At 43.8% G+C, this 26,536-nt stretch overlaps 1 protein-coding gene and 1 long non-coding RNA gene across 4 annotated transcripts in view; one reads left to right on the forward strand and one right to left on the reverse strand.

Annotated features, from left to right (window-relative positions):
- Nucleotides 1–1,059: 1,059 nt before the first annotated feature.
- On the reverse strand, nucleotides 1,060–2,046 carry LOC129853658 (uncharacterized). Its single transcript, XR_008759163.1, has 2 exons — nucleotides 1,816–2,046; nucleotides 1,060–1,579 (listed from the first exon to the last, which is right to left on the reverse strand). It is a non-coding gene; the product is annotated as an uncharacterized LOC129853658 (long non-coding RNA).
- Nucleotides 2,047–9,580: 7,534 nt separating this feature from the next.
- The window catches only part of kansl1a (KAT8 regulatory NSL complex subunit 1a), a 62,754-nt gene continuing 45,798 nt past the window's right edge, over nucleotides 9,581–26,536 (forward strand). The window contains exons 1-3 of one of the 3 annotated variants that reach the window (XM_055922276.1): nucleotides 9,581–9,626; nucleotides 10,269–10,344; nucleotides 22,658–24,053. In XM_055922276.1, coding sequence (XP_055778251.1) covers nucleotides 22,726–24,053 — 1,328 coding nt within the window. In that variant the 5' untranslated portion in view covers nucleotides 9,581–9,626; nucleotides 10,269–10,344; nucleotides 22,658–22,725. Of the gene's footprint in view, nucleotides 9,627–10,268; nucleotides 10,345–13,855; nucleotides 20,598–22,657; nucleotides 24,054–26,536 lie in introns of those variants that run through there. The other 2 variants (XM_055922282.1, XM_055922267.1) reach the window with 2 other exon arrangements.

Below are 26,536 nucleotides of genomic sequence, written 5' to 3' on the forward strand. Positions count from 1 at the left end.
GCTACTCTGCAGCCACTTAGTGTGGACACCAGGTGAGGCCACACACATATATTCCTATTGACCACTCTTTAACTACCTTATTTTCTCAATAACAGTCTCTCTCCTTCACTTCATCCCTCTTTCCCCTTCTCCCTAAATCCTCTAGATTATATCAGCTGTGTCGGTGAACCCCTCCCGCATCTGAACTGACTACATAGAGGGCACAGCATGAACAGAGGTGAGAGGTCACTTGGTCAGGTCAACAGGATGTATTATTAAAGGGATGCTTTACATTGAAATAGAGATGCAGTAGTCCCAGAGTTAATGATCCAAGGTCAGTTTTGCATGTAACCTCCTGATGATTGATGACTGACAGTTTTAGAATATATATTTTTTAAAGGCTTAAAAATGCTCTCGTCTGCAGGTATGTTTTGATGTTAGAGAGGATGCCAACCCCCAGTCCCGTCAACGCCACCTCACCCACTCTTAAGATAATATTTGGGCCGACTGGGAGCCCAAGGCTGGTTAGGAGACACCACTAGAGACACTTGTGTAATTGTGATGAACTGAGAGAATATTAGGGTAGCACTGTGATTTATTAATCACATGCTGCCTTCCCTGCTCCTATGTCCTTACCTCTTTCCCTTTCTGTATTTTACACCTCTTTCTTCCTGTTTTTATAATGCACAACAGATGTGCATTGAAGTAAAGATTGAACTTGTATTTATAATATTACAATTAATATTTATAATGCATGTATTTATAACACTTAACTTATTTCAATAAAGTGTTTCACATTCTCTTCTGGTTGAAATTAAGTCTCTCATTTGATGAAATAGTACACCTAGGAAATTAGATATTGAGATTAACCGGTTTTACAATATTTACATGATGCATAGGAAGTGTAGTGTAGTTAAATCATGTTTCTAGTCTATTGCATAGCTAGCGTAACCATTGATGTCCCAGGACCAAGATTGGTAAACACTATAAATGTAATACATACATGCAGAAACAGCATCAAAGACTAATTTGATACTCCTGGTATTGGATATGACTGAAAAATAATCTGAAAGACATTCATACCTGAACTGCATCTTTATTTGCCAATGTAGAGCACATGATCAGTGAATATATTAAAATGTAACGTTACAGGGTACAATGTGGGGATCTCAAGCATGGTAATAACTACATGTATATACGACTTGCATCCTTGGCACAAAGTTATTTATATTCTACTCAATCTATAGACTTCATTGTCATTCAGACTGTTTTGAAGTTGATACAACTGGCTATGATAGCTGAGGTTCATAGCTAGTTTCTGAACTAATATGTATACAAAACGTTTTAGTGTGCATACACAGGTCGGCTGCATAGCTAGCTACATATCCATAGGCGTACATGTATTTTTATCCTCCACTGCACAATAAGCAAGAAAATAGTTAACTAGCTAACTTACGTTATTTCATCTGCATTGCAAGGCAAATAACAGAAAGGCAAGCTTACACAATTGTACATAAAATTAGCAGTAAATGCTTTAGCTAGCTAGATTCTTTACATCCACTGTTTCACAAGACTGGTTTGCTGGTTGTTTCAGGAGTCCCTAAAATATTAAACAACCAGAATTACAATTCCATACTCATGTCACAACACCCATAAAGATAGCCAGCTAACTGGCTAATGTTAGCTAGTCAGCTAGCTTGTTATTAAATCGCGATTTTCGTAAATTAACTTAATGACAAAAAAATTGCATAATCGTTTGTCTCTACATTAACTAACATATTCCTGTCAATTGTAGATTTGTTTTGCATGATTCGTTATGACGTTATAATCACTTACATTTGCTTCCATCCTAGTATTTTTGTCAGCCATCTTTGCTGAAGAAAGTCTCCAGGCTTGGGTCGCATAGCGTCAAATTCGTCATGGGAACCACTCGATATGATTAGTCGCCACTGGTGTTTTGCATAAAGTTGGGGAAATTTTAGATTTTTCACAGCCTCGGACGCAACCGCACCACCCCAAGGTCCCCCGCCCTCTCCGCTGTCCTTCCATTGAAATGAATGGAAGGGAGTTATGTACAAACGACCCATATCGACGCTGCCGTTTGAGCATACTTTTGGGGCATAGTCGATAGTGCGCTGGAGGTTTTGAGACCTGCTCCCTGCCTATTTCATTACAATACTATATACTGTAACGACCCGGTATTGTGTTCTGTGTTTGTGGGTGTGTTATGGTTCTCATGGCTACTAGCAGGGGTTGAATATGTCAGGACAGATGGAAAGGTTGGGGGGGTATGATGGGTAATACCGCGGGATTTGGAAATGCATAAATAGGGATTACTGTCTCATTGTTCTCTCTCTTTTGTTCGTGCCTTGATCTGTTCCTATGAGAGTGACTCTTGACCCGACAGGGTAACATTGTGTACGTTCGGCATTTAGCGGCGTGGGTTGTGGCCGGAACAATAGCCCAGTTTATGAATAAACCTGTGTTCTGACCTGCACACCTAGAGTCCGTCTCTTTTCCCTTTATGACCCAGCCGGGTCATTACATTGGTGTCAGAAGTGCTTTCGAACTACGGGATCGTGACTAGGCGAGTTAGCTGTTCAGTATAGGCCGGGTTGGCTTTAGCGTGACTCGCATCTACGGTCATGTCGCTTGGGGCGAGGCGGAAAATTAAGGAAGAGTCGGACAAAGTGTCCGTTGTGGGCTCGGGGGTACCCGGTCGGGAGGGTCAGGCGGCGACTGCCGTAGGGAAGCTGGAGAGCCACATGGCGGGAGTTAAATTGTCAGTCAGCAAGATGGCAGAACTGGCGGGTTTTCCTTCGCATCGCTCGAGAGCTGACGTCACGGCGACGGGGATATCGACGTCACCGGGTGCGGAAATGGCTGGGCCTGCTAAGGTAAACAGAAATGGCGGCGACCTATTGCCATTAGCCACGGTAGCGGCTAAACTACCAAAGTTCAATGGACAAGGTAAATGGGAAGTTTTTTTCACTCAATTCGAGTTGTTGGCTAGAGCCGGGAGGTGGTCTGACGAGACGAAAGCGTTACAGCTTGCCCTGAGCCTGGCGGAGGAGGCGTCGGAATGCCTGCTAACGCTAGCCCCGGGCGATAGGGGCGACTACGGTGCGCTAGTGGAGGCATTGGGGGGCCGTTTCGGCAGCGACGCGCAGCCCAACATGCTGCGTATTGAACTGTGTAACAAAAAGAGACTTCAGGGGGAATCATTAAAGGCGTTGGCAAGTGGTATTCTGAGCCTGACCAGGCGGGCTTATGCAACTATGCCGATTGGGGTGCAAGACGAGCTGGCACGGGACAGTTTTATTAGAGCGCTCTCTTCCACCGAACTGGGTAAGCATGTTCAGATGGCGGACCCACCATCTCTGCAGGCTGCAGTGGAGATAGCCAGGAAGAGGGAGCTGATCTGGGGTGAGGGAGTGAGAGTGGAAGTCACCAGTCAACCAGAGGTGAGAGCAGCGGTGGCTGGGGTGCCAGGGGTCACAAAGCCAGAGTGGGTTGACGAGTTGGGCGGGCTGGTCAAGACTGCTTCGCTTGTCATGGAGAGGGGCTCCAGGCAACGTCGCAGTGTCAGCTCAACTCCTATTGTCTGCTGGGGTTGTGGCCAACCTGGCCACATTCAGCGGGAGTGTGGCAGATTCCCCCGTCACCAGGGAAACGACAACGGGTTCTCGCGCAGGGGGCAGCGCGGGCCCACCCCCCCGCCCCCGAACCCACTGTAAGCAAAGGAGGTACCCAGCAGCGCAGACAAGAGGGTGGGTCCTGCTCCCCCAGGGTGTAGCTGCCGCCGTGTTTCCTAGTCCGGTAGTTGTGGTGGGACGTACCACCGTTGGGGACTTCTGCAATGTCGTCGTCAAGGTAGAGGGGGTGGAATGTTTGGCCCTGGTCGACACGGGCTCTACAGTAACCCTGGTGAGACCAGACATACTACCTGTTGGGGTGCGGGTGGAGCCGACCCATGTCCAGCTACGGACTGTCACGGGGGAGCTAGCCCCCATGTTAGGGAAGTGTCAGCTATCTGTGACTGTGGGGGGGAGAACTGTGGGGTGTCCGGTGTGGGTAGCAGCGGTGCAGGACCCCTGTATACTGGGAATGGACTTTTTGAAAAACTGTGGGGCTCAGTTGGACTTAGCGTCAGGTACTTTGAGGCTGTCGGGGGGGCCCACAGTGGGAATGTCGCCTTCGGGAGGGCCAGCAGGGGGCAGGGCTGTTCCTCCGTCTTCCTCCAAGCTTGCAGAAACTCCACCGGTCATCCCGGCTGCTCCCTTGGTCGTTGTGCCATCCCAGCAGCTGTCTCCGGCGGCGACGGCCTTCACTCCCCATCATGGTGCAAGCACAGGCAGCCCAGTAGCCCAAAACACACTGGCCCCTTCAACCCATCAGCCCGACGGGGGGAAGGAGGAAGCTATCGACGCCGTCGAGGCTGTGTGGCTGAAGAACTGTCAGGGTCTGGATGAGGGACAACAGAGACAGTTAAAGCAGCTGCTGTTGGACTTTAAAGATAGCTTCGCTTGGGGGGAAGATGAGGTAGGACAAACGCACCTAGTTCAGCACGAAATAGACACTGGGGACGCCCGACCCATTAAAATTCGGCCCCGTCGTATTCCCCTTGCCAGGAGGGAAGCAGCAGACACAGCTATTGTTGACATGTTGCGGGCTGATTTCATTGAGCCATCAGATAGCCCATGGTCCGCGCCGGTCGTCATGGTGCCTAAGAAAGGGGGTAAACTTAGGTTTTGTGTTGACTACAGGGGCCTAAATTCTGTCACCACTAAAGACTCTTATCCCCTACCGAGGATTGATGAGTCGCTAGACCACGTGAGAGGGTCCTCGTGGTTCTCCTCCCTTGATCTGCGCAGTGGCTACTGGCAGGTGCCCCTCTCGCCAGGGGCACGTGAAAAAACGGCCTTCTCCACAGATAGGGGCCATTGGCAGTTCAAGGTGCTGTGCTTCGGGCTCTGTAATGCTCCTGCCACCTTTGAGAGGCTCATGGACAGAGTGCTGGCGGGGGTTCCGAGAGACGAGTGTGTTGTGTACCTAGACGACATATTGGTGCACGGCACATCGTTTGAGGGGGCACTGGGGGCAATTAGGCGAGTGTTGGAGAGAATCTCGGGGGCGGGGCTAAAATTACATCCGGGAAAGTGCCATTTCATGCAAAGGGAGGTGGCGTTCCTGGGGCATCAGCTGGGTGGTGAGGGCATCAGCACGATGCCAGACAAAGTAGAGGCTGTGAGGGGGTGGCCAGTTCCAGGGGGAAAAAAAGAGGTTAAGAGCTTCCTGGGACTGGCATCCTACTATCGTAGGTTTGTGAAGGGGTTTGCGGGGGTAGCGGCTCCTTTGAACCAGCTACTCAAGGAGGACACTGTTTTTCAGTGGACCGAAGAGCACCAGCGGGCGTTTGAGGCCCTCAAACGGGCCCTGATGGAGGCCCCTGTCCTGGCCTCACCAGACCCGAACCGTCCGTTCATCCTGGACACCGACGCAAGCAATGAGGGGTTGGGGGCTGTGCTGGCTCAGCGGGGTCCTGATGGGGAACACGTAGTAGCTTATTACAGCAGGACTTTTGATAAGGCTGAAAAACGCTACTGCGTGACAAGGAGAGAGCTTTTGGCTGTCGTGGCAGCAGTACGCCATTTCAAGTACTACCTGGGGGGCCTGCCGTTTGTGGTCCGGACGGATCACTCCGCCCTGCAGTGGCTTCTCTCCTTCAAGGAGCCAGAGGGTCAGATTGCCCGCTGGCTGGAGGAGCTACAACCCTACGACTTCCAGGTGGAGCACAGAGCCGGCCTTCGCCACAGCAATGCAGACGCCTTGTCCCGCCGCCCGTGTGCTGAGGATGGCTGTGGGTACTGCGCCAAACGGGTGGAGCGAGAGAGAGAACTGTGCAGGGAGGAGGGAGTCACCGCCACGGTGAGTCAGCTGAGTGTGTCAGAGTGCCGGGAGCTTGAGGCTGTGGACGTTGGGGAGTGGAGGCGTCGCCAGGAGGAGGACGCGGAGCTGCGTCCTGTGCTGCGGTGGGTGGAAGAGAGAAGACGACCGCCGTGGGGGGAAGTAGCCCCTCTATCACCAGTCACCAAAGGACTGTGGGCTAAATTCACAGTCCTTAGAGTGGCTGAGGGAGTGCTCCAGAGGGGGTGGAAAAAGCCAGCGACTGGAGAAATTACGTGGCAGGTAGTGGTGCCCAAAAGGCTGCAGGGGAGCGTGTTACAGCAGCTTCATGGGGGAGTAGGCGCAGGGCATTTTGGGGTCTCCAAAACGTTAAAGCGCATGCGTAAAGGCTTCTATTGGGCAAGGCACAGGAGGGATGTTGAGGACTTTTGTAGGCAGTGCGACGAGTGTGCTGCTAAAAAAGGACCTCCAGGTCAGTCACACGCCCTCCTACAACAATTCCCAGTAGGGGAGCCCATGGAGAGACTGGGGGTAGACATAGTAGGGCCGTTTCCAACCACAGACAGCGGTAACAGGTGGATTCTAACCGCCATGGACTACTTCACCAAGTGGCCGGAGGCTTACGCTCTCCCAGACCAGGAGGCGGGGACAATAGCTGATGCGTTGGTGGGGGGAATAATCAGTCGGTTTGGGGTGCCACAGTCTATTCACAGCGACCAGGGAAGAAACTTCGAGTCACGGGTGTTCTCAGAGTTGTGTAGACGGTTAGGCGCGGAGAAGACGCGCACTACTCCGCTTCACCCGCAGAGCGATGGGCTGGTGGAAAGATTTAACAGAACATTAGCACAGCAGCTGGCCATCGTTACCTCAAAACACCAGAGAGATTGGGACACCCACTTACCGTTTATTCTTATGGCGTGTAGGTCGGCTGTTCAAGAATCGACTGCGTGCTCCCCAGCACTACTAATGTTAGGTCGTGAGTTGCGCACCCCAGCCGAACTGACGTTTGGCCACCCTCCTGATAATGACGACGGGGTTTTGCCTGGCCCGAACTATGTGTGTCGTCTGCAGAACCGGTTAGAAGCGGCTCACACCTTCGCAAGAGAGCAACTCGAAAACGCAGGGGTGCGCCAAAAGCGCCACTACGACTCGCGCGCTAGGGGGAGGCACTTTGGAGCGGGAGAATGTGTGTGGCTTCACAACCCCACGCGCAAGAAGGGGCGGTGCCCAAAGCTGGACAGTGCATGGGTGGGGCCGTGTCTGGTGATAGAGAGAGTGGGGGAGGTGACGTACCGGGTGGAGGTTCCCCCACGGAGCAGGAAGGTGGTGGTCCACCGGGATCGATTGGCACCCTACAGAGGGAGGAAAACGGTAGGGAATGGGAGTGAGGGCTCTGATGTGAGCCCACGGGAACAGTCTAACGAGGAGACTCTAGCACAACCTGAGCCTGGGGAGGGGGCTGCTTCTTCGGAGGGCGCTGGAAATGACATTGGGGCAGAGGAGCGTTCTGGGGGGCCACCGCTGAGAGTCACGGGGAGGCCCAAGAGACTGATGCGACCTCCGGGTCGTTTTAAGGATTTTGTTGTGTAACCCTAGGGGCTAGGGTTTAGAAAGGGGGGGGCTATGTAACGACCCGGTATTGTGTTCTGTGTTTGTGGGTGTGTTATGGTTCTCATGGCTACTAGCAGGGGTTGAATATGTCAGGACAGATGGAAAGGTTGGGGGGGTATGATGGGTAATACCGCGGGATTTGGAAATGCATAAATAGGGATTACTGTCTCATTGTTCTCTCTCTTTTGTTCGTGCCTTGATCTGTTCCTATGAGAGTGACTCTTGACCCGACAGGGTAACATTGTGTACGTTCGGCATTTAGCGGCGTGGGTTGTGGCCGGAACAATAGCCCAGTTTATGAATAAACCTGTGTTCTGACCTGCACACCTAGAGTCCGTCTCTTTTCCCTTTATGACCCAGCCGGGTCATTACAATACTATTATATCCTAGAGATATACTACATATTCTATTCACATACTTTACTCTCCATAATGACTTTACATCCCGTCACATATATACTGTAAATATTTATACTCTATACTCCGACATTGCTTATCCTAATATTTATATATTTCTTAATTCCGTTATTTTACTTTTATATTTGTGTGTATAGTTGTGTATTTTTTTTATATTACTGCACTGTTGGAGCTCGGAGCACAAGCATTTCGCTACACCCCGAATAATATCTGCTAAATATGAAATATGAACCAATAAAATTTCATTTGATCTGATTATTTGGTTTGCAGCAAGAAGTTTCTTCCAAGGAAACTGTGGTGGAATTTAATCAACACTGCCTCAAACCGGCTTTTGCCTCAAATTGGCCTGACTGATTTATGGAAAGTATGCGCAGACTATGTATCCATTAGTTTGTATTTCAAAATAACTGTTGACGTTGACATTTCAAATGGTTATGGTAAGGGTATGTGGGTTAAGGTACGGGTATAGACGTCCCAAGGACATGGGATACGTTTATTTTTAATTTGTTTTACATATCAAGAATCATTTTCAATTTGTTAAATACTTTTATGGTGCGTATTGCTTTTTTGTTTTTACATTTACTGAGCATTTAAATATTATTTTGAAATGATATCTTAAATAATGTGAAGAAGGGTTTGTTCTCTGCCCACCTCATTTTATGGATACAGAATCTTCCATGAAAGATGAACAAAGTAACAATGAAAGTTAAATCAGGGTCCAAATCATTTGGATCAAAATAAAACATAACATCAGAGTCTCTCAAATTAGTCGTTTCTTTTAAAGAAAATCTTTTAACTCACTCCAAAATCTTCTGACATAAGAGCAGTCCCAAAATAAATAGTCAAGAGATTCTGGGTCACAACCACAAAATACACATTTGTTATCAATAGCTATTTTAAATCTGTGTATAATAAATGTCTTTACAGGGTGGATTCTATGAATGAGTTTGTATGATACTTCTTTCACCTTATTAGATATACAATATTTACCAGACAACAAACAAAACTTTGTTCCAGTTCACTTGTCCAAGGGCTGCATTCCAGTAAATTTTAGCAGAGGGAATAGTAACATATTGACATAGTTTCCTTATATACATGTTATTACATTTATAGTTTAAAATGTCAATTCCTTCTAATTGTATTGAGGCTACAAATTCCTCAATAGTTGCACTTGGAGTAGTGTTATATTCTCCTAAAAGAAGAATAGCACCTTTAGGGACAGCTCTAACAACAATTTGATACTCCTCAGGAGTGAATGTAACAATGTGTGTTCTCATAAATGCTGGATAATCATATAGTTGTCCATCATTATTCAATAATTGTTTAACCCAAATAATGTTGTTGTCAAACCAGTTCTGGAAAAATAAAGACTTGTTTTTGTATTTTATGTCTTTATTATTCCAGATTGTATACCTATGTTGGGAAAAAATGTGTTTGTACATGAGGTTCCAAGTTAGAAGTACTTGTTTATGAAAGTGTGCAAGCTTAATAGGGATTTTACCCATATCAAAGTTGCATTTGAGTAAGAATTCTAGACCACCATGGGAAATGGGATACAACTGACCCTTCACTATTTCCGCTTTAAGGCTTTTAACAAAGAACGACAGCTACGTAATCCAATAAAAAAAAATGCAGATTCACAGCACTGGCCAATCGCTAAGCTTGTGGGTGGGTGTTGTCACCTCAAGGATCGGTTAGTTACTGCGCGAACAGGTGAGCGTGCATATTATTGTTTTTGTTCAGAAAACTAATTTAATGGCAAAAAGAAAAACGTTTAGTGCATGTCCAACGACAGACTTATTTTTGATATCGGTATTTTCTATTTTTGCAGTCCAACAGCCCATAAAACAGCATTATATTGGTCACTACTAGTTAGCTGCACTTAGTCAGCTAGCTAGCTTTTGTGAGCGGTCTGAGGGAGAGAGTATCAAAATATTTAAATGACAGACATGATATGATTTCAGACCAACTGGGGAAGTATTTATTTATGTGATATCATGCCCATCATTGTGCTGAAATGCACTGTTGCATGCGTTAGTTGATGTTCATGTTTAACTTGTACAGTAGCTTTGCTACTTAGTAGCTAACGTTAGCTAGGTAACGTTATCAAACGTAGCTAGCACAGCTAGCTTAGCACTAGCGCTACCTGTCTTAAAGGGACATTACACTCCAAAATAATACGTTTATCAGATGTCGAAGGTGGTCTTCTGTTGAGATAAGTGCAAATCCCAGGTCATGTTTTGTAGATGTGCCATTTGGCTATGCCATTCAATTGGTGTTGAAGCATAAAGCTGGACACAACCAATGGTGCCTTTATTTTTCTATTTATTTGTATTAACCCACATTTTTTGTTAGGTAGTATCTTCTTGCAATGAGTTTTGGAGATTTGGATCCAGGCTACTGTTTTTCACAAATGGACCATACATTACAGGTAAGAGATGGAAAAATAAAAAGTGTAGGCCTAACTACATTGTACTACAACGTCATTAATCTTCTTGAGGTATGTATAACTAATTCAACAGGTCAAAATGTACTAACACGATAATACACACAAGAAATGCTATGCACAGTGATGTACAGCAGCCTCAGAAAAGAACACTGCGGGGTAGGGCTGGGCAATATGGCTTAAATTATGTCCTGATATTTTTTCAAACTTATAAGCGATTCACGATCTCTAAATGAGCTTGGTTGTACAGTGTAAAGGTCAAATACACTGCATTTTAAACAGTCAGCAATAATCTAATGTGTTCAGTGCTTGTGAAATTATACCTAATAATCACTGATCTGGCTTTCAAGTCTTTATGGAAATGCCCTTTTTTGTTTAAAATTTAACCATGACATGCACAATGCACATTCATTAATAATGACTAACTTCTTGTAGCAGGCATTATAGAAGTTGTGTACAGATCTCATAAACAATCTCTCAAGCACAAGCCCACGTGCTAGTGAGTAGCCAGCTAATTGCTATTTCAAGTTTAGCATCTTGGATCTATTTGCTATCTAACAAGAGAAAAGTTGAATTGGTATGAACACATCCTTCTGTATGTCTTCAACTGGTTGAACAGCATGCTAGCCAGTTTACTTTGTTCAGATGTTGAAGTCAATTGGCCTACCTTATTTCTCAGAATGAGAATGAGTTGCTAATACCTTAATTGTTTTATGCATATTGCACATTTATTAAACAGACTAGACAGCTCGTATAACAGTCTTTGGCTAAAATGTTGCTAGGGGGTATGTGGTAAATTGTGTGACTAATTGAGCATTCATTTTCCAGAATCAATGTTCAAGGATACTCCTGTTTTAGTAGTCTGCTCTGCGTGCAATTTGAGGAGTTGAGACATAAAAAATGTATCTTTAGAAAGGTTACAGTAAAATAATGTCTCAATGTCTTTCGGTGTCAATAGGACTGATTCTGTTGGACCAAACCTCAAATAGCTAGTTGAAACTGCTTGTCAGAGAGGAAGAAGGAATCTCTCATCTTTGTTGTGAGTGGCAGGGGGAGGGGCTTGGTGGGATTTTAGTGAATGGGAAGGTGCACACAGCACAGAAGGAACAAAGGAGACAAGACCAAAAAGACATGAGAACAAGCAGACAAATGCTCATAAATTAGATTTTTTTTGTGTGAAAAGCTATATTCTTGCGATACAGGCATTTTGGAATATCGCCATAAAACATGCATTCAAATTAATTGCCCTACTGCGAGTCAGAATGTTGAATAAAATTCCATTTCAACTTGCTGGTTTGTCAGGGGGTCGGTCCGGTCCCTTACCTCGTCCTAAGGCTATTTAACCTTTTATTCAAGCAGGAAGGCCCATTGAGACCATGGTCTATTTTGCAAGGGAGCCCTGCAATACAAGATCAGCAGCAACTGCATAGGGCAAATAAGCCTGAAATAATGACTCAAATCTGGCCTGTGTATGAGTAAACAAATATAAAGTAATGATTGGATCCTAGCAAATCACAGGACTGCAAGGTGTGACTCAGAATCAGAAGTACACCAGACTGGGGGAGGTGTTTGGAGGGAGATGATTCCCGAGCATTGGGCAGAACATGTCTGGTGAATGTGATTTAGGGTGTCCGTGGTCCTTAAGTTAATTTATCTAATTTAAAGGCCTTAACCTGTCTAGGATCAGCGTGGCGCTAGCGGCACACCCCCCCCCCCCCCCCCACTGAAAAACCAGTGCCGCGAAATTCAAAAAAAATATATTTTTAAAATATTTAACTTTCACACATTAAAGTCCAATACAGCTAATGAAAGACACAGATCTTGTGAATCCAGTCAACATTTCCGATTTTTAAAATGTTTTACAGGGAAGACACAATATGTAAAGATGTACATCTATTACCTAAAAACACATTAGCATAATCCACCATCTTTTATTTGTCCACCAACACCAGTAGCCATCACCAATTCGGCTAAACTAAGATATTTATAGCCCCTAACCAACAAAAAAACTCATTAGATGACAGTCTGATAACATATTTATGGTATGGGATAGGTTTTGTTAGAAAAAAGTGCATATTTCAGGTAGATGGCATAGTTTACAATTGCACCCACCATCACAAATGGACTAGAATAATTACAATGAGCAACGTGTTTACCTAACTACTAATCATCAAACATTTCGTAAAAATACACAGCATACACGAATCGAAAGACACAGATCCTGTGAATACAGACAATATTTCAGATTTTCTAAGTGTCTTACAGCGAAAACACAATAAATCGTTATATTAGCTTAGCACATAGCAATTAGCAGCCCAGCATTGATTCTAGCCAAAGTGAGCGATAAAAGTCAACATCGCCAAAAGATATTAATTTTTTCACTAACCTTCTCAGAATTCTTCCGATGACACTCCTGTAACATCACATTACAACATGCATATACAGTTTGATCGAAAATGTTTATATTTAGCCACCAAAATCATGGTTAGACAATGTGAAATGTAACTCAGCTGGTCAGAATTTGTCCTTGCGCCACTTAGACAGTGATCTACTCTTATACATAAATACTCATAAACGTGACTAAAAAATATAGGGTGGACAGGGATTGATAGACAATTTAATTCTTAATACAATTGCGTTATTACATTTTTTAATTTATCCTTACTTTTCAATACAGTTTGCGCCAAGCGAAGCTACGTCAAAAAACATGGCGTCCTAAGCCACTAAAATGTTTCGACAGAAACACGATTTATCATAATAAAAATGTCCTACCTTGAGCTGTTCTTCCATCAGTATCTTGGGCAAAGGATCCTTTCTTGGGAGAAATCGTCTTTTGGTGGAAAGCTGTCCTCTTGCCATGTGGAAATGTCAACTACGTTCGGGATGAACTGAAAAGCGTGCCCAACTTTTCACATCGTTGCAAAAATAAATGTCCCAAAATCGCACTAAACGGATATAAATTGCTATAAAACGCTTTAAATTAACTACTTTATGATGTTTGTAACTCCTATAACGAGTGAAAAGATGACCGGAGAAATATAACAGGCTAAACTAACGCTTGGAACAGGAGAGGGTCGGTGTCTTCCACGCGCGTTACGCAGCAAGAAAAGACTTGCTAGCTAAAGGTTTTTTTCATTTGTAGGGCCTGTGAACGAGCAATCGACCCCGTTGGAATCGTCATCACGTAAAGGCATCCAGGGGAAGACGTAAGAAGTGTCCGTATAGTCATAGCAACGACAGTGCCCTTTTAACTGACTTCAGAAAAGTGGCCAACATTTCTCAAATCTGACTCCATGTCAGGGAAATTGCTGTAGAATGGGCTCTGTTCCACTTAGAGACAAAATTTCAACTCCTATAGAAACTATAGACTGTTTTCTATCCAATAATAATAATAATATGCATATTGTACGATCAAGGATTTTGTGGGAAGCCGTTTAAAAAATTAGCCACATTAGCATAAATAGTCTAAACAGCGCCCCCATCCCCAACAGGTTAAGTCGTCTTTAATTTATCAAAGGTCTTAAAAAATGTGATGGAGATGACTATTTCCGTTATATTTTTGACTGCTGCTTAATTGTTTCCACCACTGCAAAAATGTTTTTATTTAAACATGAAATAATACGAGGTGCACTTTCAAGATGTCAGAGTGCTATCCACATGTGCGCAGTTCATGTGCAGGTCGAGCCATTGCCAGAGGGGAAAGAGGAAATAGCAAGGTGGCCTATACAATTTGAAGACAACACTCCCTTGCTGGGATAAAAAAATACAGATTTTTTGGGGTTCTAAAACCATTATTTGGTCATCACTAATGTGCATTAACCTGCTTCCGGCAATGAAAGTATCTGCCCTGTCCCTGTTTCGCTGCTAACTCGAACGCCCTTTCCCCCCTTTGAGAGATGCATTCTGTTAAGCACAAGCATAGGCTACTGACAGTTGATCAACATTTTGAAATGTAATTGTGGGGAAAAAGTTCAACTGTCAAGAGGAAATAACCAATTTACAAACATAGGACGTAATTGAGATGATGCGCCAGCGGAACAGAGCAGAGTGTGTCACTTGTGGTATATACATCAAGTAGCCTATATAGGCCTACCAATGGACAGTTTTTGTAGGACATAAAATGTACTGTTTGATCAATTGCATGGCTATCTAGCAACAATATCATATTTAGAGTTAGCAACATAGCTGATGTATTTTGAGTTCACACCTCATGTGGTAAATAGCCTAGGTCAATATGCACAAAAATATGCAGTCAAATTCATCTCTAAAGAGACAAAAATATGGGATTATTCTGGATCCTATTTTGACATGTTGCACATCAAAATATATCCATCATGCATTCCCTGAACTAATAGATGAAATAGCTACCGGTACATTGTTGTGTTACAGCCTGAACTCAAAATTGATCTCTCACCTACAGTGCATTCGGAAAGTATTCAGACCTCTGACTTTTTCCACATTTTGTTACGTTACAGCCTTATCCTAAAATTGATTCAATTGTTTTTTTCCCTCATCAATCTACACACAATATCCCACATTTACATAAGTATTCAGACCCTTTACTCAGTACTTTGTTGTAGTACTCCCATTCTTCTCTGCAGATCCTCTCAAGCACTGACCAGTTGGATGGGGAGCGTCACTGCACAGCTATTTTCATGTCTCTCCAGAGATATTAGATCGTGTTCAAGTCCAGGCTCTGGCTGGGCCACTCAAGGACATTGAGACTTGTCCCGAAGCCACTCCTGCGTTATCTTGGCTGTGTTCTTAGTCGTTGTCCTGTTGGAAGGTGAACGTTCGCCCCAGTCTCATCAAGGATTGCTCCGTTCAGCTTTCCCTTGATCCTGACTAGTCTCCCAGTCCCTGCTGCTGAAAAACATCCCCACATCATGATGCTGCCGCCACCATATTTCACAGTAGGGATGGTGCCAGGTTTCCTCCTTGGCATTTAGCCTTCATTTATCAGAACAAGAATAGACTGACGAGTTTCAGAAGAAAGTTATTTGTTTCTGGACATTTTGAGCCTGTAATCGAACCCACAAATGCATGCTGCTCCAGATACTCAACTAGTCTATAGAAGGCCAGTTTTTTTTTAATTTGCTTCTTTAATCAGTACAACAGTTTTCAGCTGTGCTAACATAATTGCAAAAGGGTTTTCTAATGATCAATTAGCCTTTTAAAATAAACTTGGATTAGCTCACACAACGTGCCATTGGAACACAGGAGTAATGGTTGGTGATAATGGGCCTATGTAGATATTCAATTAAAAATCAGCCGTTTCCAGCTACAATAGTAATTTACAACATTAACAATGTCTACACTGTATTTCTTATCAATTTGATGTTATTTTAAGGGACCAAAAATGTTGCTTTCCTTTCAAAAACAAGGACATTTCTAAGTGACCCCAAACCTTTGAACGGTAGTGTAGGTATTCACACCCCGGAGTCAATACATGTTAGAATCAATCACCTTTGGCAGCGATTACAGACATTTTCAAGTCTTGCCATAGATTTTGAAGCATATTTAAGTCAACTGGAACATTCAATGTCGTGTTCGCAAGCAACTCCAGTTTATATTTGGCCTTGTGTTTTAGATAATTGTCCTGCTGAAAGTTGAATTTGTCTCCCAGTGTCTTTTGGAAAGCAGACTGAACCAGCATTTCCTCTAGGATTTTGCCTGTGCCTAGCTCTATTCTGTTTTATTTTTATCCTAAAAAGCTCCCTAGTCCTTTCCGATGACAAGTATACCCATAACATGATGCAGCCACCTCCATGCTTGAAAATATGAAGTGCTACTCAGTGATGTGTTGGATTTGACCCAAACATAATGCTTTGTGTTCAGGACATTTTTATTTTTTATTTTTTTAACTTTAGTGCCTTATTGCAAACCGGATGCATGTTTTGGAATATGTTTTATTCTGTGCAGGCTTCCTTCTTTTCACTCTGTCATTTAGGTTAGTATTGTGGAGTAACTACAATGTTGTTGATCCACCCTCAGTTTTCTCCTATCACAGCCATTAAACTCAGTAACTGTTTTAAAGTCACCATTGGCCTCATGGTGAAATCGCTGAGCGGTTTCCTTCCTCTCCGGCAACTAAGCTAGAAAGGACGCCTGTATCTTTGTAGTGACTGGGTGTATTGATACACCATCTAAAGTTTAATTAATAACTTCACCATGCTCAAAGGGATATTCAATGTCTTGTTTTTTTCTTCATTTTTACCCATCTACCAATAGGTGCCCTTCTTTGTGAGGCATCGGAAAACCTCCTTGGTCTTTGTGGTTGATTCTGTGTTTGATATTCACTGCTCGACTGAGGGACCTTACTGATAATTGTATGTGTTGGGTACAGAGATGAGGTAGTCATTTAAAAATCATGTTAAAACACTTATTGCTCACAGAATGAGTCCTTGCAACTTACGTGACTTGTTAAGCACATTTTTACTACTTAACTTATTTCGGCTTGCCATAACAAAGGGGTTGAATACTTATTAACTCAAGACATTTCAGCTTTTAATTAAATTAATTTGTAAACATTTCTAAAAACATAATTCCACTTTTACATTATGGGATATTGTGTGAGCCCAGTGACAATCACAATTTAATAAATTTTAAATTCAGACTAACAACAAAATGTGGAATAAGTCAAGGGGTGGGAATACTTTCTGAAGGCATTAATTTATTTCATGACTTACTTGGCACTGGAAAAAGTTGGTCTCCAGCCCTCCCGCTTAGCTACCTTGCTTGAAAGTATAGTAATTTGATACTCGATTCACTGAATAAGGGAATTATTCTCTTAGACTTTTTGGTTGTAGTCTGTTATAGCATAATACCTCCAAGAGAGCTACTGAGTGTGTAGACTTTCGTTCCAGCCCCACTAACACCAGATTCTACCAATAAATTGCTCAACAGGACTTTGTTAAGCTGACTGGTGTGTTTGAGCAGTGCTTGATCAAAAGCCTGCACATCCAGTGGCCTAGCTATCCAGATGGAGAGTTGACCACGTGTTTTAAACAGTAACAGTGCTGTATATCTGACTTTAAGGCATTTTTTCACAATGGTATTGTTATAGTATTGAGTATCATTAGTTGGTATTGGTATCGGTTCAAGGCCAAAATTCTGGACACCTAGTTTGTGATCTAACTAATGATTAGCCCATTATGTTTGCCAGAATTTGCCGACTCTACCTTTATGCTTGTTTACACTGAGCTGCACTGGGGTCAGAACGCATTAATAATTACAGTAAGACACAGTGGAGCCGGTGTGAGATGTGGGTCGGAAAACATACCTCAATGCAGGGATGGGATATGCCACTGTACAACATTTTTATCCACACTGCTCCATCGGAGATTGAAATACTAATATTTTTCCCGGGAAAACTGACCTTTGTCTTATTGTTAGCTAGCAGTAGCCACAGCAGCCATTATGGTAAAAATAGTGAAAAAGCCAGCCCTAAAAATACAGCTTTTTGACAGCATGGGCTCATTTCTGTAGGGAAATATTAGCAGGTATGTGGTGTGCACAAAATAGATATTAAAATGCATTCCAAGTGGCATTAAAAAGTTCTTGCAAAGTCTTAAATTCAACTTCATGGAATCTGCAGATACCCTGTGATTAATTGGTCCATGTTTAGGTCTAAGTATCGTACAAAGTATTCACAGGAAATTTTTAGTAAAGACCCAACATACCAGACCGGTCGGCCCGAACGCAATAGGCAGACGTTACATCGCTTGCTGTTACCACAGTATGTTATAAAAACCACCTGCACAGTGGTGACTATTTTCGCTGAGTCTGAATGTAAAATGTTAGCAAATATTCTGGTAATAAGCGCTCTGTTGTATTCTGCTGTCCATCGTTTAGATGTTTGTCTTACGTGACTTTACAACAACTTCTTCCTAAATGTGGGTCGCCAGAGCAGGTTAATTATGTCATCACTCCACCACAGCAAAATAAGTCCCCTGCAAGACTCTTCATTGTGCTTGCTTGTGCACACTTGCAGAACTTTTATTTTGTCATGCAATTAAAAAGGGAAAGTTCACTGAAATTATTAAATTACATATTTGTTTCCTTATTCTGTAAGGAGTCTATGGACAAGATATGACCACAATCCATGCTTTGGTTTTGTTTACCTGGCCACTTTCAAATGCTAACTTTTATGCATTTGTGCCACAAATACGGTGCAAGTCAATAGTACCTATATTAGCATTTTCGCGCTTCATGTCCAAATCATCCTGTTTTTAAAATGTTGTACCTCAATGAAGTTACTTACAGATGATTTAAGAAACAACCTGGAGACCTATATTTTAGAAAAGTCTGTGTAATAATACTTTGCTGTAAAGTGGCACATTGTTCAAATGTCTAGTTGAACAGGGACCAAATCACTGACAAACCTGGGGTGTATTCATTAAGTCTTGCAAAGGAACCATTTACCGTTTTTAAAGAACCAAACGCAAGCGAACTGGGAGGGACCTACCTGAATTTTTCCAATAGAAACGTGTTTTTGTTCGGCGTAATGGATACACCCCAGGTGTGCATTTTAGTTTGTGTCAATGTTTGCTATGTTGTGTGATGGTTTGTACTGAACGACACGTTTCCCAAAAACGGTATGTACTGTTCTTCAACAGCCTTTGAGGTATGTTTGCTCCTGTTTGGTGGGTGTGGCCTGATCAATATGGGTGTGATCATTTTGGAATTGCAAAACTTGTGCAGCACACCATACAGTAATTGTCCTCTGGGTCACCATTATCAAGTTTTTTAACTGGTTGTACAGTACCGTTTCTGTCGAATTCAACATTGCACACCGTTCTGTCATACTGAACACACCCCAGGAGAGTAACATATCTGCTACACTGGGAGCGTAGCGTTTGAGTAACCAAAGCGGAAGCAATTGCACTGATTAGTTTTGCATCACTTGGGTGGGTGGAGTTTGTATGTCTTATAAACTGTAAAACTCATTCCACAGAGCTGCTGAGTGTCTGCGGGTTTTTGCTCCACCCTTGTACTTAATTCATCAATCAAGGTCACTAATTAGTAAGGAACTCCCCTCGTTGTCTAGGTTTTAATTGAAAGGAATAAAACTAAAACCCGCAGACACTGCCCTTCGTGGAATGAGTTTGACACTTCTGTGGTAAACCCTTTCATTGGGCTTAAAATTAAATCTTCACCCTCCAGAGGGCAAAACAAGCACCCACTATTGCATCACACTCTGCCAATGTAGCAGACATTTCCAATGCAATTTTAGACAGTTAGCTTATCTGTAAGGAGGATGTATACATCTGTGGTGCACTTGGTTCTAGCAGCTACTGCTTGCTGTACATCCTTCCACAGTCCATTGTGTTTATTGGTACATCAGCTGTATGAATAGCCTAGCACAACTCTATTGTTTGTCTCATGACAAATGATACAAATACTTTAGGTAAAGGTTGTTCTCGTGGTATGCCATTCAGTGAGCACTACAGGTATTAAATAAATAATTACAATCAAATGATATTGGTCACATGTAGATGTTATTGCGTGTTTAGCGAGTACAATTTTGATACAGTGTCAGTTACAGTTACCCTTTTGTCCAGGTTTGTTTGTGGGTCACTTTTGATATGCACATACAGAGAAAGGCTTTAAGAAGCTCCCTCCTATGGCACGTTTGGGCATTTCACGTAGTCTCTTGTCTGCCCTTCAGTCTAGCGGCGAGAATGAGAAATGTCTCCCGCCTACCAGAATTCACACACCACCACCACTTCTGTTTGTCAGACTCAAATCAGAGGGAGAGGAGCAAGCCGCCATTTTCTGAGCGTCTCTCCCTAAAACGAGAAAATAGGCTCTTCTCAAACACCAGAAAAACTGGCCTTCTCAAACACCTTAGGGTGTGGGGAACAGAGTTTGCGACAAAGGATTGTTGTAAAATAATTAACAGAAGTATTTTTGACCAGAAAGGACAATTTTTACACTTACTTGCTATTACTAGTAGCGAGGCGCGCTAGCTAGCTAACTTTAGCGCGTTAACGTTAGTTAGCAAGCAAGCAAGGTGTAGCTAGCTACGTTAGTTGATTCGCCCATTGCTTGGTTCCGGAACGAATCCGTAGCTCTTGAAACGGGGTCTTAAATAAAAAAGGATTGCATTTTTAGAAAGGGGAATGGCTGATTAATCGATTCAAATCGTGTTTTTTTGTGGTATCCGTTTACGTTTCCTTCAAAAACTGCGGGGGATTGTTGCCGAAATTCACTCGGATAGTACGCCTCGTCACGTGGTAGGTTCCTCCTTTTTCTTTGTTAGCTAGCTAACAAGACTGGTTAATCTTTACTCCGACTAACTTGTCCGGTTTAGCATTCGACAAAAATGTACCTAATTCAAGTAGACTAAAAAAACTATTAAAATGATTTAGCAATCACACATTGTCAAAGCGTGGTTTGCATGTGGCTTATTTTAGAGAACAAATTGCATTGCCAGAATCATGTACATGTCTAGAATAGCCATTGTATTTTTTTTATTAAACTATAACGTAATGAACTGAGCTACACTGTGAAATGTTTCAGCTATTGCTTTTCAAACGTTATGTTTACGTTACAATATAAGGTTAGCTAACTAGGCCGCTAAGGTTGTGTGCTTATTGATTTAACGTTAGCCAACATTTGACTGCACAGTTAGCAAACGTTAACGCTGCCATTTAGAATAAGATACATAATAATTTACTACACACGACTTGGAGCGAGCTAGCTAAATAATTTGTTGAAATGCATTCCGTTCTAGTCAGTAACTGGTCACGTGAATTTGAAGACAAAAACAATAAATGTAAACATTTGTAGGGGGCATTGTGCGAACAAATCCTTTACCAAGGCGTCATGGAAAATAAAGGGACATTTGATATATCGAAAACATTAGCCAATGTATGAATCTAACGTTTTTATCATAATAATAATCAGGTTGACCTTTTAAACGTCAAGTCTTTTGATAGGGACAAGTTTAGTGGATTTATCATAGCTGAATAGGCGGTTTAATGTGGATGAATTGCATTGAATCTCCCTCGGAAATACAACATGGCGTTTGTGCGCGCTGACTAGAAACTGCGGTGGAATACTGAGCCCCCCCATTCATATCGCCTGACAGATGATACAGGGAGAAGCAGAACGCATTTTATCATTGTGGATTCTGTCTGTAGCTAGATTCCCTAGATCGAATTTTGACCAGATTCTCATGTTTACCGGAATTAATTACCAATCCAATAAAACGTCCCCCTTAAAATTGGCATTAACCATACACACTAATTGCACCACGAGCAAGGCAGTACCTTGTGAACATTATCCTTATCTAGTAGCCTAAATATTATTTAGGAAATGTGGATACTTGTGTGTCTGAGAATTTCACACAGGAAGTCAGAATGACATGTGCTTTGGGCTATTATTGGGCTAAATCCACCTGCTTACACCTCCAAACCCTGCTGCATCTGACCTAGTAGGGTTTGAATAATTTGCATTGGCTGCTTTGCTTTCCCTCCTTATCATCCGACTATCCTTGAATTCAATGGTCACAGGGCACAGATAATTCTTCAAGGAGGAGCCTGGGGAGTAGTCCTAAACGGCGAAGGCCAACTTGTTCACACAAGCACAGGTGTAGTTGGCTGTAGGATTTATTAGCCTGAGGTTCCGCTAGGCTAGTTTCTTGCTGTTGACCACATTGTTTTCATTATTTCCTACATGTTAACCATGTAGGCTAGTCAAGCAAGTTCAATCACAAAGAAATGGGCTCATAAATCTACTTGCCTTCATTTTTTTTTATTACATCACAAAGTAGTCTAGCCTGCTGGATATTCTTAATGTTGACTGCCCCAACTAAAGGCATAATTTATTTTTTAACAGATAAATGTTAATATTATTTGTTTAATCCTGTTTTCAGGCAACATCATACTTACCTCCCTGACTATGGTTTGTTAGGTCTTAGGCAGTATGCTATGCTTATCAACATGAAGGTTGCTATTTAATATGCAATTAGAGGTTCCAATTGCATGCTTTTTGTAAATTAATATGCCAATTTAAAGCAGACTACATACTCCCTTTTTTCTCAACTTCTCCAAGTTAATGTTTTTATCTTATATCATTTGTTAGATTTATCAAGTGAAGCACAAAATCTTTAATTTGCCTTAGAGTAAATTATGTTAATCATCGTAGCATTTTAAGGAGGTGTTTGCTCACTATTGTGGTTACTTGAGGCAGGTCTGTTGGTCACTGACCAGGATTGGGTGTGTCTGCTGTCTATCTCACACCTTTACTGTGTGGTACTAGTGTCTGACTTTGTGTCTTCTTGACCACTCAGGCTGTCCTCTGGCAGGGCAGTAAGCGGGTGGTGTGGAGCAGGCCGCGGAGTCCGTCTCTCTGCACTGCATGGCTGCGATGGCGCCCGCTCTCACCGACGCCCCAGCCGAAGCTCACCACATCCGCTTCAAACTGGCTGCCCAGTCCTCCAGTCTCTCCCCGGGCAGCACAGAGAACGGCAACACAAGCAACATCCTCATCCACAACAGCAGCGGCACCGGCAAATGCAAGGTTTCCGCCGCCGCCGAAAACTCCCACAACTTTTGCAGCGGGAACCAGGAGCAGCCGACCCAGCAGCATCAGCAGTCCTCGGCCTCAACCTTGGGCAAGCTCCAGCCGCTGGTGGCTTCCTACCTGTGCTCCGATGTGACCCCCGTCCCCTCCACCAAGGAGTCTATTAAACTGCAAGGAGTCCTCATCAAGCAGTCTGTGCTGAAGAGTCACGGCATCCTACCCAGCTCGCTGTTCAACGGCGGGGGAGACTTCCTGCTGAGTAAACGGCAGACTTTGGAGCTGTCCGGAGGACAACTGAAGAGCCTCATGAGCAGCAACGGTGGTGGCCAAGCCGTAGCGGCCATCAATGGCCTAGCCAAGAAGCTGGCCATGTCCGGCGCAGCGGGCTCCGTGGTGGCATTGAACAGGAGCAAACCCTCCGCCAGCGCTGAATCTCAGCCCCTAACGCCTCCACCGGACTCCAAGGCCTTCATGGGTGCCATCTTAAAGGGACCCGTCAAGCAAAAGCATTCCCTGGTGGTTTCTCACAGCGCAGGAGGAAACGGCCTCCAGCAGCAACCAGCTCACTTTGTGGCACCTGATACACCCTCAAATCAGACGGACACACCCTCAAATCAGCTGATGTCGCCCGTGACTGACTGGGAGAGGGCAGGCAGAAGCCAGCAGGGATCCCCAGTCTGCTCTCCGGCACCCCAGTCCCCCTCCTCCACCCTCTGCAGCCTGGACGCCCAGGTGAAGGAGCGCACTCTGCTCAACCGCAGCCGCCAGGGTGAGATTGAGGGCCGGATGCGGCGGCTACGCAAGCGGCTGCAGGTGGTGCAGGCCAAGCAGGTGGAGCGCCACGTTAAGCAGCAGCTGGGGGGCTTTCTGGACTCATCCCTCAGCATGCTGCCTCCCGCCACCACAACGCGTAAGGGGGACACCACCGCCACATGGCGCCCGGGCCGGCACTCCTTGGGAGCCAGGGACAGCCTGGGCAGGTTCTTGAAGAGCGGCTCCATCCCCACAGAGTTGGAGCGCCTCTACCTCAGCGGCACAGCCAACCTGCACGTGGCTGAGAGCAACTTCGACTCGGACGTGACGGAGAGCAGCTCGGGAGGGGACACTGACCTGGAGGAGGAGGTGCTGACCAGAGTGGACATTGAGCAGCGGCACATCAAAATGTAAGTACCACAGGACTCACCGTTGTGACAGGAGAACCCCAAGTGACGTTCCATATAAAGGTTTAGAAAAGGGTGAGACTGAAGTGATGAGTGTTCATGTGCCAAGCTAAAGGCCATATGATGGGTCTTTTGAAAAACAAACTCTTTTTACACCTTGTGACCATCAGTGTATTGAGCAGAAGGGACTTACCATGCCCTTTTTCTTTGGCTCAAGCAGCATCACAGGCTGAAAGAGCTTTTCGTCAACCAAATCATGTAATCTTCTTGATGTTTGTTGCCTGGCAGAAGGGGACAAAGTGGGACTAACATAGATGGAACGTGAGATGGTGTTCCCCTAACTATTCTACTCAGGATAATGGGATCTTAATCTACACTGTACAAAGGGTCCCCAGCTTTCACCTAGAAGGCTGTGCTCTGTGCAGATGAACTCAACATCTTCTATTTGGGCTAACAGGTGCTAATGGCAATTAGAGATGCCCCATCTACCTGAATGGAAGGGTCAAACTCCAGGAAGGGGGCGATAACGCCAGTTGCTTGGACGAGCTGGTGTTGTAGTGTGGGTGTGATGCTGTAGTTACTGGAGAGACTGAGTACACTGTGAATCTATTAAATCCCCATCCACAACCAAGACTAGAGCTGAATGTACTGTTTATATGTAGAGAGAACAGAGAGCACATACAGAATACATGTTTTGATTTAAATAAAACCAAGGCGGAAATGTGACTTCATGCAAAGGGTATCATTTTTACATTTCCACTTTTTCTCATGGGTTCTTCTCTGCGGGGGCTTTCAAATGTATTCCACGCAAGGCGCAATCCAGAGTGCCTCATTTCTGCTTAATGTTTTTGAGAGTGAAAATAGACTGCCAGTTGGGTCAGCGGCAATAATGGACTTGGTGACTTGTTTGGTAGATGATTAACAAAGCAGAGAACTTATTTTACAGCCCCTTCCTGTTGCTTTTGGACTTTTGGCCTAAATATTTTCGTATCCATACAGAGAAGCCTGAGTTACTGGCACAAGCATAAAGATTGACATGGCTGATTCTTTGTCTGGATGGGAACGGGGTGATGTGCAGACTTCACTAAATTATAAATTGTTCTACTTGAACTGGTTGGTAGCCCCATTTATAGCAAATGAATTTGATTTTTATCCTAAAGAGTTTGCAGTTTGGGTAGAGCTTTGTTGTACCTGGGATGGGAAGTAAACTAGCTTAGTGCGATAGCATGGTGACATCATCAATATGTGACCAGACAATGCTTTAGCCCCTTCAAACTCAATTCTGGACATCGAAGCCAGTTCCACTGCATTTTTTTATTGTTCTCCTCTAATCGGGGACTAATTTAGACCAGGTCGGTGCAATTATCGGATAGAGCAGAAAACCAGCAGGCTCCGGACCTCGTAAGGGAAGAGTTGAATACCACTGGTTTAGCCTATTTGAACTATACTGGCGCTGCACAGTGAAGAGCAGTTTTGCATCGCACAGCAGAGCAGCACACGTGAAAATCCGAGTAATTTGTCTATTCCTATTTGCTATAGCCTATTTCAATAAATGTTACATACAGAACGCAAGAGAGGAGTGTAGGCCAGGCGGAGTGGAGGATTCCACTAAAAAGTAGCACAAAATGCGACTTTCTCTGTCGGATACATGGGCCGTAGGGTATAGCCTGAACCTATTCATTGTTTTTATTTTTTTATAACCGACACTCCTTAACTATCTTGTCTTGCTGTAAAAAAAATGTTTAGCCTATATTCCCTTTTTCTCTCTCTCTGATAGGCAATGACTTTGGGCTCTACTATAGGCTAAGCTTTCATCGTTTTATGCATTGCTTTCTCTCGATCAAATAATTCATGTAACAAGGTTCCTTCTCAAATTTGTTTGAATATCCTAAAAACGTAAGGTAGCCAGGGGAATGAGAGCAAACATCCTCCTATTAGGCCTAGCCTAGGGAAGCCTAGGAATTGGCAATCACAGCTTTGAGAGAACAATATTTATTTACTGTTTTATAAAGTAATTATTATTCAGTTCTGAAGATTAGACTCCTTCTGTCCAGCCGATAACGTATAACCTAACTCACTACGTTAAGACATCCCGTTCCTCATCAGACTATCACTGCTCAATCATGTGCGCGCCACACGCACACAAACCTGTTCCACCCTGAAGCTCCTTCGCCAGGAATGAATATTAGAAAATATTTGCTTGCGTTTAGCCTCTGCCCAGGCCCACAACACGATTATTCTTCATGATTGGATTTTGCATTATAGCATTTTTTTTAAACATTTTTTTTGCAAAACATTTAGTGGGTTGGCCAATAGGGGGCAATACGATTGTATATCACAATGCTTTATGGATACATAATCAATATAGGACAACGGTTGACATCTCCCAAACCTATAACCTAAGCCTTTTCTACAGGGTGAGGGTTCAGTGGTGGTTTCGCTTCAGCATAACGGACCAATAGCCTAACCCCCACCCAAATTAATTT

This window comes from Salvelinus fontinalis, chromosome 1, assembly GCF_029448725.1.
Source record: "Salvelinus fontinalis isolate EN_2023a chromosome 1, ASM2944872v1, whole genome shotgun sequence".
NCBI classification, from domain to species: Eukaryota; Metazoa; Chordata; class Actinopteri; order Salmoniformes; family Salmonidae; genus Salvelinus; species Salvelinus fontinalis.